General features: G+C 53.3%; 2 protein-coding genes across 2 annotated transcripts; one reads left to right on the top strand and one right to left on the bottom strand.

The window, feature by feature from the left end:
- Positions 1-330: 330 nt before the first annotated feature.
- Positions 331-696, bottom strand: LOC136452704 (uncharacterized). The gene has a single exon (XM_066453299.1). The coding sequence runs from the start codon at positions 694-696 to the stop codon at positions 331-333; it is 366 nt and encodes a 121-aa protein (XP_066309396.1).
- A 4,500-nt stretch (positions 697-5,196) lies between these two features.
- Positions 5,197-9,352, top strand: LOC136474523 (receptor protein kinase TMK1-like). Its single transcript, XM_066472097.1, has 2 exons — positions 5,197-7,639; positions 8,514-9,352. The coding sequence occupies exons 1-2, from the start codon at positions 5,278-5,280 to the stop codon at positions 9,041-9,043; spliced, it is 2,892 nt and encodes a 963-aa protein (XP_066328194.1). The 5' UTR covers positions 5,197-5,277; the 3' UTR covers positions 9,044-9,352.
- Positions 9,353-15,363: the final 6,011 nt, after the last annotated feature.

The following is a 15,363-nucleotide window of genomic DNA, read 5'->3' on the forward strand; positions in this document are numbered from 1 at the left end:
GCACCTCCGCGACGATGTACGATCCCTCCAACAGCGGAGAGAGCTTGTGGCGGTTCTTGTTGCTCTGGACGAGGCGGAGCACTAGGTCCCTAATGTTGAAGGCACTGCTTCACCACCTTGGAGCCTGGCCTGATCTTCAAGACGTGCTCGGCGACTTCTCTCGAAATACCTAGCATGTCCAAGGGTCTCCACACAAAGATATCTCTGTTGGTATGGAGGAAGTCGACGAGCGCGTTTTCCTATTTGGAGGAAAGCATGGTGCTGATGCGCACCACTTTGCCCTCAAAGTCGTTGGGGTCTATGAGGACCACCTTAGCGCCCTCTATAGGCTCAAGACCCGGCCAACCGCTTGGGGTCGGGCGCTTCATCGACGATCTCCTCTCTGATGGCCGCAAGCTCTTTGGAGGTGACAATTGCCATGGCGTGTTTGCAGCACTCGACCTCGTACTTGTAGGCGCGTTGGAAGGAGGTGCTGATGGTGATGACCCTGCATGGACCCAGCATCTTCAACTTTAGATAGGTGTAGTTGGGGACGACCATGAACTTCGCATAGCATGGACGTCCCAAGATGGCGTGGTAGGTCCTGTGGAACCCGATCACCTTTAAGGTAAGGGACTCCATCCTATAATTGGTCAGATTCCCAAAGGTGATGGGCAGATCGATCTGCCCAAGTGGCATGGCATGCTTTCCAGGCATGATGCCATGGAAAGGCACCCTGGTCGATCAGATGTGCGATCGGTCAATGCCCATGGCATCGAGCGTTTCAGCGTATATGATATTGAGGCCGCTGCCTCCATCCATCAGCACCTTGGTGAGCCACTTTGTGCTAATGATTGGGTTGACCACGAGTGGGTATCTTCTTGGCTGCGGGACGCTTTCTGAGTTGTCGGTCCGATTAAAGGTTATGGCAAACTCTGACCATCCGAGGAAGGAAGGCACAGCTGGCTTAGCCGTATAGACCTCACAACGCACAAGCTTCTAGCGGCGCCTGGAGTCGTAGGCCACCGACCCTTCGAAGATCATGAGGCAATCATCCAGCGTAAAAAATCCATTGTCCTTCCCCTCAGCATCATCTACGATCGGCTTAGGCTCCTTCCTATGTCCCCCTTGTTAGAGCCTCCAGACAAGAACCACTTCATGAGGACGCAGTCCTTATATAGGTGCTTGGCAGGGAAAGCATGGTTCAGGCATGGTCCTTCGAGCAGCTTCTCAAAGTGGTCCAGGGTACCCTCAGTGGGCTTCTGACCCCTCTTGCGGTCGACAGTGGCCACGAGTGAGCCCTCATGCCGCTGCTTGTTCTTCTTCTTGTTGGGGCGATTGGAGGCACCTTCATCGGCATCCTGTCCCGCTTTGACTTGCCCTTGGAGCGATCGAAAATTGCCCCAACTACTTTCTCACCCGAGGCGTGGCTGGTGGCGATGTTGAGGAGCTCCTTGGTGGTTCACTAGCCCTTATGTCCTAGCTTGTGAACCAGAGACTCGTAGGTGGTCCTAGATAGAAAAGCTCTTATGTCGTCGACGTCGACGACGTCGGACAGCTCGTTGCACTGCCAGGAGAAGCGCCGGATGTACCCCCAAAGAGCTTCTCTAGACTTCTGTTGGTAGTTTTTGAGATCCCATGGGTTCGTAGGACGCACGTATGTGCGTGGGAAGTTATCCATGAAGATCTCTTTTAGGTATGCCCAACTTTGGATTCGGTTGGGTCGAAGGTGTTCCAACCACGTTCGCACTGAATTGGCTAAGAACAATGGAAGGTTGCGGATAACGAAATCATCACTATCCGCTTCACCGGCTTGTCAAGCAAGCCGATAATCCTTGAGCTATAATCTGGGGTTTGTTTCCCTAAAGTATTTTGAGATGTTGGTCGGTGGTCGGTACCGCTGTAGGAAGACGGCATTGAGGATGCATCAGCCAAAGGCCTGAGGTCCCGGCAAGTCGGGGCTCGAGCTTCGGTCCTCGCTGCTGTCGTAGCGTCCGCCACGACGAGGGTGGTAGCCGTAGCTAGCCTCCTCCCTCTCATCGCTGTAGGCACACCTACGGGCATCAAGGGTGTTGCGTACGTCATGGTGGAGGTCGACATGTTCCTGCGCTGGGGCCATGGCACATGGCCTATTGCCTCGCTGCACCTGGTGGACTAACACGTCCCTACCGGTTCACTCTGAGGGCGCACGCTGGCTAGCATCAAGCTCGCGTTGTCGGGACAGCGACCTCTCGGCCTGCTACGTCGTCGCACGGTCGAGTAGCGTGTGAATCTCATGATGGGCCTGACGATCATCGGGTGTCGCAGACTCTAGAAGCCCCTAGAGCAAGGCCACCGTGGCAGCGATGTTCTGGCTTGCCTGGGTGAAGTGTGGGAGGGCTTCGTCATCCTCGATGATCCTCTGGTTTAGGTCGTGGGCCGCGGCACGCGCACGCCCACCGTCTTCATGGCACTTGATCTCTCGCTCAAGCTCTGCGCATTCCTACTCGAGCTGGAGTCATGCTTCTTTGAGCTCTTGGTGCCGCGCCCTCAGCTACTCTACCCGTAGGCGAGGTGGGGCTCCTGCATCCCCCTTGACCATGTCATCGAGATCGTCTATTGGGGTAGCCCCTCCCTCATGGATGCTTTCGATGTAACCCTCGAGGGTACCTACCATGAAACATTCACGCGAGAGGTGATGGCTCCTCCTGCTAGAGTCAGAGTCGAAGGGCTACTACGATTCTCCCATGAGGAGGACGTGGAAAGATTCTGTGATGTATTCGGTCATCCCCACAAACTTGTCGTTCGTAGGGGATGGGAGCATGCGCTATGCCACAATGTGGCCAACGGTCTCTATGACGTGGCACAGACCGAACGAGAGCGCTGTTGGGGCACTCTGGATGAGGTATTCCGGGGAGAGCGGCTCTCCTCCGGTAAGTTGCATCATGAAGTTGGCGAACGAGAAGGTGAGGCGACGTAGGTCCTCCTAGGACGATTGGGGTCCTAGGAAGGCGCCGAGCTGGTGCTCTAGCCTCCCGTAATCGAAGCCGAGGAGTTGATCGCTCTCGACGGCTCAGGCCTTCGGTGCATGTAGCTGTAGCTCCTCAAGCGTCTCGGCAATCGCATCGAGGCCGGTGGAGTGGAGAGACTGAACGGCGACGGGAACCCGCGCCAACTCTCCCTCCGTTGTAATGATGAAGTCTAGGTTCCCAAAGCACATGTGCGCGCCCGGGATCCAGCTGATACCGTGACTAGCCATCCGAGGCCTAATGTGGACGTTGAGACGCGTAAAAAGACCCTACCCGGCGTGCCAACTATCGATGTTTTTAGACCACCGACGAGTAAATTTGTATTTATGCGTCTGGCTCGAATGATGTGCTCGAAGGACACATGAGTTTATACTGGTTCGGACAGAACGTCCCTACGTCCAGTTCATTGTTGCTCGTGTTACCGGCACTTGGTTTACAGTAGGGGTTACAAACGGGCGAGAGAGGAAAAAGATCCCAGGTCTCTGGTGGAAGGAGTGAACGGGTGCTGAGAGCTCGCTTGCCGCTCAGCCGTGTGCTCGTGTCGTACTCTTATGTTTTTTATTTCCCCCCTCTCTTCTCCATGGGGCGTCATGCTTCCTCTTTTATAGATGAGGGAAATCATGGGTTATAGAGGAGGAAAAGTAGAAGACAAAGAGAGAAGAAGGCTTCCAGAGTTATCGGGTCCTTCTTCTCCTTCATGCAGGTCCCGTTGATCCTATAGATGTCAACAGGAACGGCTTTATGTTGCGGCCCTGTTTATCACTAGCGCCATGCGCAGGCGTCATCTGCCGGTCATGGCATTCCACTCCGTCTCGGCAGATATCGTGATGAACTGTCAGTGTCCGTACGAGGATTAGGCAGAACAACACCGGCACGTCCGACACTATTTTTGATGTGAATCCCCAGGTATGGCCCGTCATGGCCACAGGTTATATCGAGGCATGCCAGTCTCTTTCCTAGCGTCAGAGTTTTGACCTAGACCCATATACTTGGACCTGGAGTGGTTGGCGGCGGTTTGGGTCCCCGTCAGACGAGACGGAAACCATGTTCTCGAGGTCAGGCAAGACGAAACCCGCCACCTTGGACGAGACGGAGCCCGCACCCAATGGGTCGGACGAGACGAAACCTGCGACCTTGGGCGAGACGGAGCCCGCACCTAAGGGGTCGGGCGAGGCAGAGCCCGTGGTCTTGAGGTCGGGCGAGACGAAGACCGCGACCTTGGGTCGGGTGAGACGGAGCCCGCACCCAATGGGTCGGACGAGACGAAGCTCGCGATCTTGGGCGAGACGGAGCTCGCGGCCTTGAGGTCGGACGAGACGAAGTCCGTGACCTTAGGGTCGGGTGAGACAGAGCCCACACCCAAGAGGTTGGGCGAGACGGAGCCAGCACTCTTGAGGTCGGACGAGACGGAGCACACAGCCTTAGGATCGGATAAGACCTTTTAATATATCTCGAGCCTTCTGAAGAAATCAACATGAACACTAACTTTATTACTTTATATATCTCAAATATCGATACCTGACACGACGGATACAAGGATCATGTGGCCATGATGTGGGGCTGGCAGGTGGAAATGAAACGAAGCGCGAGCCCGAGATGCCTGGGAATCCTATTTCCTTCGTCCTTTTCTTTTCTTCTCCCAGCGTGAACCGTGGAATCTTCACGCAGAACGACGATCAAAACCCACCCCGAAATCCTAAAAATTACCATTAACCGAGAATTTCCGAAGAGTGTTGTTGTCTGTATGGTGCCGAATTCTGGGACTCTGGCCACACCAATACCACCCTTTCCCCGCTTTTGCCGCAGTCAATGGCCCAACTGCCGCGCGTGAATACCCGTGACGCTGGCCTCTGGGCCCCCGGACGGGGGCCGTCCAGCTCTGCTCCAGCGCGGAGACAGGCGCAAATCGCCCCGCCTTTTGGTGCAGGGATCGCGGCGCTTTACAGCCACCGTCGCGTGGTCCCCACGCGTCGGCGGGCGTGAGCTGGCGTCGTCTTCCCCGCCGCCCCGGCTCTTCTCGTGCCCTCGCCGCTGCGCGAGACCGGGTTCAAACCGGCGCGACCGGGAGGGGGTAGTCCCGTCATTATAACGCCTTGGCGGCTGCAGCCCTAGCCTAGCACACACTGCGGGAGGGGCCCACGCATGTGCCACCGGCCCTCTTCCCCTGCCCATGTGCCCTGTACTACCCCTCTCTCTCTTCTTCACTTAAATCTCACCTCCCAAAACATACTCCAGTTTCTCTCTCTTCTCATCTCATCTCTCCCCCAACTCTCTATCACTCTCTGACGCAATGCCGTTTCCCACCGCCTCCACCGCGCGGCGGCGGCGGCGGTACGAGGGCGCCGCCGGTCCGTGGCGCGGGCTCGTGGTCCTGGCTCTGATGGCGCTCGCGGCCGGCGCGGCGGCGGAGACGTCGCCGTCGGACGTGGCGGCGATGCGGGCGGTGGCGAAGGCGCTTGGCGCGGACAAGACGCTGGGATGGGACGTCGCCGGCGATCCCTGCTTTCCGAAGCGGTGGGACGGGGTGTCCTGCGACTCGTTGGGCCGTGTCACCGCGATCCAGGTCGGGAAGCGCGGCCTCACGGGGACCCTGCCCCCGGAGGTGGGCGACCTCACCGAGCTCACTCGCCTCGAGGTTTTCGAGAACAAGCTCTCCGGCCCGCTGCCCTCGCTCCCGGGGCTCTCCTCGCTTCAGATTTTACTTGCCCACAACAACAGCTTCACCTCCATCCCCGCTGACTTCTTCGAAGGCCTCACCGGGCTCACCGCCGTCTCCATCGACTACAACCCGTTCACGTCGTGGACGCTCCCCGCCTCCCTCGCCGACTGCGCCTCCCTCGCCAACTTCTCCGCCAACGGCGCCAACGTCTCTGGCACGCTCCCGGACTTCTTTGGTGCGATGCCGGTGCTCCAGCGGCTGTCGCTGGCCTTAAACCAGCTGTCAGGACCCGTACCGGCGTCGCTGGCCCGCGCGCAGCTGGTGCAGCTTTGGCTCAATGGCGGGCATCTCAATGGGTCGATTAGCTTTGTCAGCAACATGACCTCTCTGGAGCAACTGTGGCTGAATCTTAACGAATTCACTGGGCCCTTGCCGGACTTCGCGAGGTTTGATAATCTATGGGATTTGCAACTTCGCGACAACAAGCTCACAGGACCGGTGCCTGAGAGTCTTTTCAAGTTGAAGGCCCTGAAGAAGGTGACCCTGACGAATAATTTGCTGCAGGGGCCGATGCCTCAGATTCCTGATCAGCTTGTTGCAGGGACAGACATGGAAGCAGATTCAGAGCGGTTCTGTGTGCAGGAAGCCGGGAAGCCATGCGATCCCCGTGTGAGCCTGCTGCTCGAGGTTGCTGCTGGGTTCATGTACCCGGCCTCACTTGCTGAGGATTGGAGGGGGAATGATCCGTGTAGGTTTCCGGGTGTTAGTTGCATCCAAGGTAACATTACTGGGCTGACTTTTACCAACAAGGGTCTCAGTGGAAGTATCTCACCGGCCATCGGGAAGATTAGCTCACTTATGGTGCTAAATCTTGCTAACAATAACATCACTGGTACTGTGCCTGAGGAAGTTGCCGCGTTGCCTTTGCTGACAGATGTCGATTTGTCAAACAACAATCTCTATGGGAAACTTCCTACCTTTGCTTCCAAGAGTGCAGTGGTGAAAACTGCTGGTAACCCTAACATAGGCAAGGATGCTCCTGCACCAGCGGCAGGATCAGGCGGTAGCAACCACAGTCCATCGGGGGGAGGCAGCAGCGGAAGCAGTGGTAACAATGGGGGCTCCTCTTCGTCTTCTGTTGGAGTCATTGCAGGCTCAGTGGCTGGTACAGTTGTTGGACTAGGCCTTGTTGCTGCATTAGGTTTCTATTGTTACAAGAGAAAGCAGAAGCCTTTCGGAAGGGTGCAGAGTCCACATGCCATGGTTATCCATCCATGGCACTCAGGTTCAGATGACATGGTTAAAATCACAGTTGCAGGGGGAAATGCTAATGGTGGTGCTCGCACAAGCGAGACATATAGCCAAGCGAGCAGTGGTCCACGGGACATCCATGTTGTTGAAAGTGGAAATATGGTCATTTCAATCCAAGTTCTCCGCAGTGTGACCAACAACTTCAGCGAGGAGAACATCCTTGGTCGAGGAGGGTTTGGCACTGTTTACAAGGGTGAGCTTCATGACGGCACAAAAATTGCTGTAAAGCGGATGGAGGCTGGTGTGATGGGTAACAAGGGGCTAAATGAGTTTAAATCAGAGATTGCTGTTTTGACCAAGGTCCGTCACCGGAACCTTGTCTCACTGCTGGGCTACTGCCTTGATGGCAATGAGAGGATTCTTGTGTATGAATACATGCCACAGGGAACACTGAGCCAACACCTGTTTGAGTGGTCAGAGAACAATTTGCAGCCATTGGAATGGAAAAAGCGACTTAGCATTGCACTTGATGTTGCAAGGGGTGTCGAGTACCTTCACAGCCTTGCCCAGCAGACCTTTATCCACAGAGACTTGAAGCCATCAAACATACTTCTTGGCGATGACATGAAGGCCAAGGTGGCAGACTTTGGATTGGTTAGGCTTGCACCAGCTGATGGGAAGTGTGTCTCTGTAGAGACGAGACTTGCTGGCACTTTTGGGTACCTTGCACCAGAGTATGCAGGTGATCATCCTATATTTCTTCTTTCCAAGTATATTGATTTTTTTTTGGTTCAGTTGAATTGACAAGCACATTACATCTAACCTACAGCTACCTGTAGTAATATCATTTAATGGTTAAACATTAATAGCTTCCTCCGAAATGACTATTCATTTCAACGACCAGGCAGTCAAGCATACATTTGAGCTATGGCATATACTGATGTACATAATAGTATCATGAATACTTGCATATTACCATCTTTCCTCAAAAATGACTTTTTAGTTGTGAATAATGTATTATATGGTAAAAATCAGCTAACTTACTACTGTAATTTTTCTTCCCTGGTGCATGTGCACACCCTTATTATACTCTGGCATCGCCCCTGGTTGTGGCTTGTGACTTGCTTCTCGTACCTTCCATGAGAGATACTTTAGGTGCTCACTAAGAAATTTGTTTTCCAAATGTGATACCTGAAAAGATCTTTTAAATTTTGGTTGACCTTGCGATCAACTAGAATAAGTTTATTTGCGGAGTAAGCGCCATTTAAAATTGTAAATGTTCTTTCACCCCAAGCATTACTATCTATGGGTGGATTACCTATATTCAACATAAACTTAACGTTTGCGCGCTGGACCATTCCCTTGTACCATTAAGACATTTTCAATAGCCCAAGACCATCAATGGAGCTTTAATTGTACCTTTCACTTGTAACTATTGTTTTGCCCTTAATCTTCCTGTTAGGAAACAAGGTAACCTAAATTGTTAGCTATATCATCTTTCCTGCGTTGTACTAATTGATAATTTCAGCCATGCTCCTTTTTGAAAAGCGTGTTGATGAATTTAAATATGCCACTCACAGCATCTGTCTAACAGAAATGAACATTTTTATGTGCAGTTACTGGACGTGTGACAACAAAAGCTGATGTCTTCAGCTTTGGTGTAATCTTGATGGAACTGATTACAGGACGCAGGGCACTTGATGAGACTCAGCCTGAAGACAGCATGCATTTAGTTACATGGTTTTGGAGAATGCAGCTCAACAAGGAAACATTCCGCAAAGCAATCGACCCTGTTATTGACCTTGATGAGGAGACATATGCTAGTGTTTGTACTGTTTCAGAGCTTGCTGGTCACTGCTGCGCTAGGGAAGCACACCAGAGGCCTGACATGGGCCATGCTGTTAATGTTCTTTCTACCCTTTCGGAAGTTTGGAAACCAACCGACCCAGACTCTGATGACAGCTACGGTATCGACCTGAACATGACCCTGCCTCAGGCTCTGAAGAGATGGCAGGCATTTGAGGATAGCAGCCACTTTGACGGTGCAACCTCTTCATTTGTTGCAAGTTTGGATAACACTCAGACGAGCATCCCTACGAGGCCTCCTGGATTCGCGGAGTCGTTCACCTCTGCTGACGGAAGATAGACAGTTAGCTGCTACTGCTAGGGTGTGCGAATCCTTATGCTTCCGTTGAAATAGAAGGTTCAAGCGATCCTTGTGTTCATTCTTTGTCTCTTCACCCCCAATCTTTCTCTGTCTCTTTATTCGGCTCTGTACTGCTGTGTAGCTGCTCTTTGATCATGTATGCTGTGATATTGTCTCAGAATTGCCTGGAAGTTCGAAAAATTTGCTAACTGGCGATGTCATTTGCTAAGATTAAAGTAGAAGAATGCTAGGGTTGTTGGTTTGTATTGGATATTGACAATTTGCAAAAGAAGGTAATCCTGTATTCGTCGAAAAGTATGACCCTGGCCTGAAGTATTTCCATGTTCTTCTGAAGCAACGCCTCAGCTATGATCATTTCACTGGTACTTACTGTTATCAGTTATACCCTTTTTTTCCCTCTGGGATGGCCATAAAGGTTCATGAGTCCATGACACTACCTGTAATAGTTCAATTATACGTCATGATCTGGTGTCTTATCTTTCCATGATCGTCGTTCAGATAGTACCATTTCATGTGAGTCTAACCAGGTCAAGTATAGAGCTAACATGTTTTGGCTTTTGGTTACCTGGACATTGAAATGGCCAGGTGAGCGTCAAATCTCCAGAGCAGAAGCTTCAGGTAATCAGCAGTGTTTATGTGAGGCCAAGTCCTATTGTGCTGCTGCACCTAATTCATGTGAGGCAGTTCAACTAAACTGGAGTTCTCATCACTAAACAACGCACCAGCTTCAGCTGTGCTCCGAAGCTTTTGTTTGCTCCAGACCGTGGATCCTGCAAAACAAAACCAGGGCGCTAACTGAACTCCCCACGCTAACAACCTGTCCACCGGTAGGAACCCGGGACAGACAGCGATGCACTGCTGATTTGCTGGAGAAGCGTCCGCTGCCCGCCTACTTGCCTGAAACGAAGGCAAAGACAACGGGGAGGAAAACGATGGGGCCCGTGTGTATATCTGGTGACAACGAGGCTGGAATTTGCGATCCAGTTGTCTGATCGTGACTCCAGTGCATGGCCCTGTTCCATTGGATTGGATTTATTTGTTTGTGAACGCACTCTTGCCGCCTGATATTCTTCTACTCGTATTTTTGGCGATGGCGCAGTCCATCCAGCCCTGTGCGCGGGCGTGTGGGGTGTGCGGTGTACTGTTGCGGCGCCTGGCGTACTGGCGTTTGGACTTTGTACAAACTACAGAGCCTTATCTTCAGGGGTAGCTTCGCCTTCCAAATTGTGTCCGTCTCAAACCCAGGGTGGCAATGCGCTGCAGCAGCAGCAACACTCCTAATTTTCGTTTCAAGATGATGCACACGATACACGTCACTGGGTCTGGGTGGTATATTTCTGGACCTCCTTGACCAATTGGTGGTGCTCTGCAGCGCAAATCTGTGATCTCGACTATTCCATCTGGTTTGTCTGTGACCGGACGCGGACTCGCTGATCCGACACCGGCGTCTGTCGCGTGAGCCAGATTCGGTAGGCTGGCCTCGACCGTTCTGGGCGGGGACCATGCAATGCAAGCGCTGCCTGCCTGCGCTGGCGATGCAGGAAGAGTCGTTTCCCCGGTGGACCGGTCGTTAGATTTCCGTATTTTGTGTGTGCGCGCGCGAGCGCATTGGTGCTCGTAGGATTGCAACGACACGACACGACGTTTTCGTTCTTGAACAAATGGCACAGCATTTCCGAGGGGAACCTAAGGGCGTCCTCAATGAGCAGGGCAAATCGCCAGCTTGCGTGGCGTGATGTAGAAATAAAGAAAAGCCAAAAAAGACCAGCCATGGAGGTGGGTCATACGGTCAGAGGCAATACAGTTTACCGGGGTGTTTGCGAGCCTAGCTAGATGAACTCACTAGCGACGAGATTTCATGCGCGCGCTCTCCTCCACATAGGCCTCCTAGCTCTGATTCCCTTGTTGGGGACGCCCGAAAGACGCGTATCGGGTTCTCTAAAACCTGTGGCCGGCTAACGGTGCGGCTGATCTTGCCAGCGCGATGCGATCGCGACAGCTCCAGCCGCGGCCGGTGCCATGGCCGGCCGGAGCAGGCGCTGCCGCTCGCCCGCTGGCCGCTGCTCGGGATGGAATCGCATCTGAGATCCGACGGCGAGAAACTGGCGGGAATACAGCCCGTCGTCAGGTGACTGGGCAGGGCACAGCTGCACAGGTCTGGGCGCGAAACCGCGAGGGCCCGACCGTGCGACCGACCGGCGGAGTTTGCGCTGTAGACTCGCGCGTGCGCAGCGCCCGCGGTGGCCCGTGACCGCCAGCCAGGGACGTCGTGTGGACCGCACCGCGCGGGCCCTTCCCTTTCCAGGCTCGCCGAAACCGAACGAAAAGATGGAGCCAGGCGAACCAGCCATCCAGGCCGGGGCCCGGCGGCCGGCGTCGGGCGTCGGCTTTGCCTTCGCGTCCCCGTTTTGCTCTCCGGCGCAACAGTTAACAGTTGCGTTCTTGCGGCACCGTCGTGCGCGCTCGGCGCTCCCTGGCCCCTACGACTTGGCAATGGTTGGCGCCCCCCAGTCTCTCGTGGTGTGAGTCCTCGGGCAGGTGGCGTCGCGTCTGTCGCCCGAAAGGGCTGGCTGGCGCGAACTGCTTGCGCTTTAGCGCGTTGAGCCGGTGACCGGTGACCGCTCGCGCTGCCCTGGCCCGCTGCCCTGCCGTGTCGCGCTGTGCATGGCGTGGCGTGACCACTGCGTCTGCCAGTCCGCGTCCGCGTCAAGCACGCAGGTGGGCTCTAGGTTGATCCGATACATCATCGTCGACTGGATCAGGTCGAATGTCCTACTCGCTGGTCGCTGCAGTGTACGTACAGGCTTGGTACAGCTGCTAGCTGGAGTGGCGTAGAACTGCAGCAGAAGAGGGCTACTATGCGACGATGGATCGCCAAGGCCGCTGGCCGCTGGCCGCTGGGGCTATCCCTTGCATGTTGCAATTGGATAAGGCTGCGTGCCTGCGTCAGGCCATCCAGCCGCTTCAGTCGATACTCGATACGGCAAACCGGCGTTGCATTTTACTCGAACAATTGGGCCACAGGGAATACCAAGCAACTTGATTCTGGTTAGTGAATCGTTTTAGTTTTGAGAAAGCGACCACAAAACCCGACGAAGTCAAGCTTCTGTAGATACTGAAACTGATCCTTTCGTGGCAAGATTTTCCTTTGACGAGACGGCAACGTCACAAGTTTCACATTTTTTTCTGTATTTATTTTGGTAACTTTATCAATCTCAACATTTGTTAGCTTAATCTTTTAGAGATGCTCGTAGGAAAAAGTTTTGTGTGTGTCTACGTAAGTCGTAAAAAAAAATTAGTGCTATTGTCTAATTGCATAGTATTATGTAGACCACCGGACAAAAAAAAAGGGAAAACCACACACGTCGTAGCCTTCTTGATCATGCCGTGTTATTCTAACTGGGCTTTTCTTTTAGGTATGGGTGTCTGTCTTATTGGGCCAGTTTATGCCGGAGTTGCTGGGTTCATTCGGCCCGAGCTGTGCAACTGACGGTTGTGCCCGTAAATAGCCTTCCCAAAAAAAATCGGGGACAGTAAATTCGGTGTACGATATGTCGCAATCCCAAGTGCGACTGTAATAATGCATATAAGTTGCACCCTCTTCTAAATATTTATTATTTTTTCTACAAGTAGAACATCCTTCTGACCTTCTCTATATGGAATTCTTTCTACAGCAAAACATCAATATATATGCCGTCGAAACAAGTGGGTAAAGACTGAACGCAACGATGATTGAGAGGTTTTCAGGTGAGAAAAAGGCTTACCACAGCTTCAACACTATTGTTGACGATCCTCATAATCACTTCCCTATTTATTTTTTGAACTCAATAACTCCAAATGGCCTCCCCCGCACGAGCTAAAGCTAAAAATCAATTGTCCTGTGATTCTTCTCCGCAACCTAGATCATAACAACGGATTGTGCAATGGAACAAGGCTTATTATTAGAGCATTGCAAGACAATACAATTGATGTCGAGATCGTTGGTGGACAACATGCGTAGAAAAGGGTTTTCATACCAAGGCTCCCATTGACTTATATTTCTCTTCCTTTCAAGTTTAGGAGAAAACAATTTCCACTACGGTTAAGTTTTGCCATGACGATAAATAAATCGCAGAGACAAACCATCCCTAATGTTGAGATCTACCTTTCAGAACTCGTGTCCTCGCATGAACAACTCTATGTTGGTTTATCAATGGGAGTGTCAAGATCAACAACAAGAATTGTGGCTAAACCAAAAGAGGAGTTGGATCCTACATGGAAGAGCACCAATAATATTGTTTATAAAGACATCCTAAACTGATGATTAACGGTGGATATACTCAAACCATTTTATCAGTCCTCATATAAATATATATTGTTGGGTAGGTGCTTGATTTTTTATATATTTCTAGGCATGTTGGTAAACCATTTTATTCACTATGCATATTCATCTAAAATTTATTATTTTCAGGCGCAATGGAGGGGCCACTCAGGGTTGTCGGCCACACTTCAATTTCCTCAGAGGTCAACACTGACTTTGCCATTAACTTGATGCCTGAAATGTCAAAGTTGAGCGAGCGCACTTCAATTTCCAAGTCATGTTTAAGGAATTAGACAGAATATAACTTATACGGTTAATGCGACAAATAACTTTATTATGCCTTCTTATGAAAAGTGTTTCCCGGATTGTATACATGCTCAAATACAATTGTGTAAAAGTTAAACTATGAAAAAAAATTATTGTTCGATTGTTTTTATGTATATCTCCAAGATAAAGCCATGACGTTAGCACGACGGATTCAGTGACACAACGTAACTTTCCCACCTCCATCCACCATTCAATACAGATCCAACGGCCGACAAGCAATCCAGCGTAAAGTATCAGTATTTTATAGGAAAGCATAGAGCAGAGGCCCCGCGCCGGCTTCTTCACGTGCCGCCGCGCCGCGTTGACGTCGTACACCGCCGCGCCGTCCTCGGCGGGGCTTGCCTGCATCAGCCCTCGCGTGTCGCTGCGCCGCCGCGCCACGCTCCCATGGGGCTCGCCCACGTTGGTACGGCATGCGACGAGCGTGCGAGGCCGTCGCGGAGGGCTGCACGGCGAGCGGCTACCGTCGCGGACACCATGTGCGCGGCCGGGGTGGCGAGCTCGCGGCCAGCGTTGTGTGCGTGCACGGCCCAGCCAGCGCGGAGGGCGGCGTGGGCACAGGGCGCGGCGATCGGGCGGCCGGCACGGGATACGCGGGCGTGCGCGGCTGGTGCGAAGGTTGGCACGGCAAAGGGGGCGGCCAGCGCGGCGACGATGGGTCTCCTTCGGAGCGGAGCGGTGCCTCACGTGGGACTTCTGGCCCCTCCGGGGAGGCACGGATAGCAACTAGGTGCAGCAGAACTGCAGTGTGGCAAGTTGCGATGCCACGCTCTACAATGCTCCTAAGTCCTACAGCATGTCCTCTGCCATGCTCTGCTATGCTCCTAAGTCCTACAGCATGGCCTCCTCACTGATGTCCCTGTCCAGGACGACAGCGGCTCAATAGGAGAAATCAAGCAATTTTGCACAATTTGTCGTCAATTTGTATTTGGGAGAAATCAAGCAACCAAGTGCGGTGGATTTTTGGGTCGAAACAAAATATGAAGTTGGAGTCTCCACTGCCATTAATGGCGTGAATGTGTTTGCGAGCAGCGCGTAGCTGGTCGTCGCCGGGAGATAGGCATGCGAGGTAGCCAGCAGCCGTGGCCGGAGAGGAACCGCGAGTGAGGAGAAGCAGAGGCCTTGTTCTAGCGAGTGGTATGGTCTGGCACTGGAGACGGTGGCGGCACTTCATTGACGCGGCACTGAGCCCCAACGAGCGGCGGCAGCCCGGCCCTCCACCCCCTCCGGCACGGTGCAGGAATCTTGCTGGAGGCCCGACCCTCCACATCCTCTGCACGTAGTCCAAGCGTGTGTACCTTGAACACCGACGAGGATCTTGAGGGCATTGAAGAAGCGTGTCTGCGGGCGTGAGGGCGAGCTCCTGTAGCGCTGCACCTTCGTCTTGTCCTTAGCGAACAGGAGGAACGCGCCGCCATTGCGCTATCTGGCGGCGTCCTGCTGCGTGCAGAGCGTGTCGATCGGCAACATGTGCTCGGAGCTCTCCTTCGTCGTCTGGCGGCGTAGCAGCGGCGTGGGCTAGCCCCGGGAGCGCGGCGCTATAGCGCGCAAGGCCGACGCGGGCAAGCCCTGCCGCGGGAGAGCAGTGCAGCGGCACGGTATGGCAGCGCGCGAGGGCAACGTGGGTGCCGGGCCGGTGTGGGAACTGGGAAGGCAGCGAGGCGAGGCTCCG

Source organism: Miscanthus floridulus, chromosome 1 (genome assembly GCF_019320115.1).
Source record: "Miscanthus floridulus cultivar M001 chromosome 1, ASM1932011v1, whole genome shotgun sequence".
Taxonomy (NCBI): domain Eukaryota; kingdom Viridiplantae; phylum Streptophyta; class Magnoliopsida; order Poales; family Poaceae; genus Miscanthus; species Miscanthus floridulus.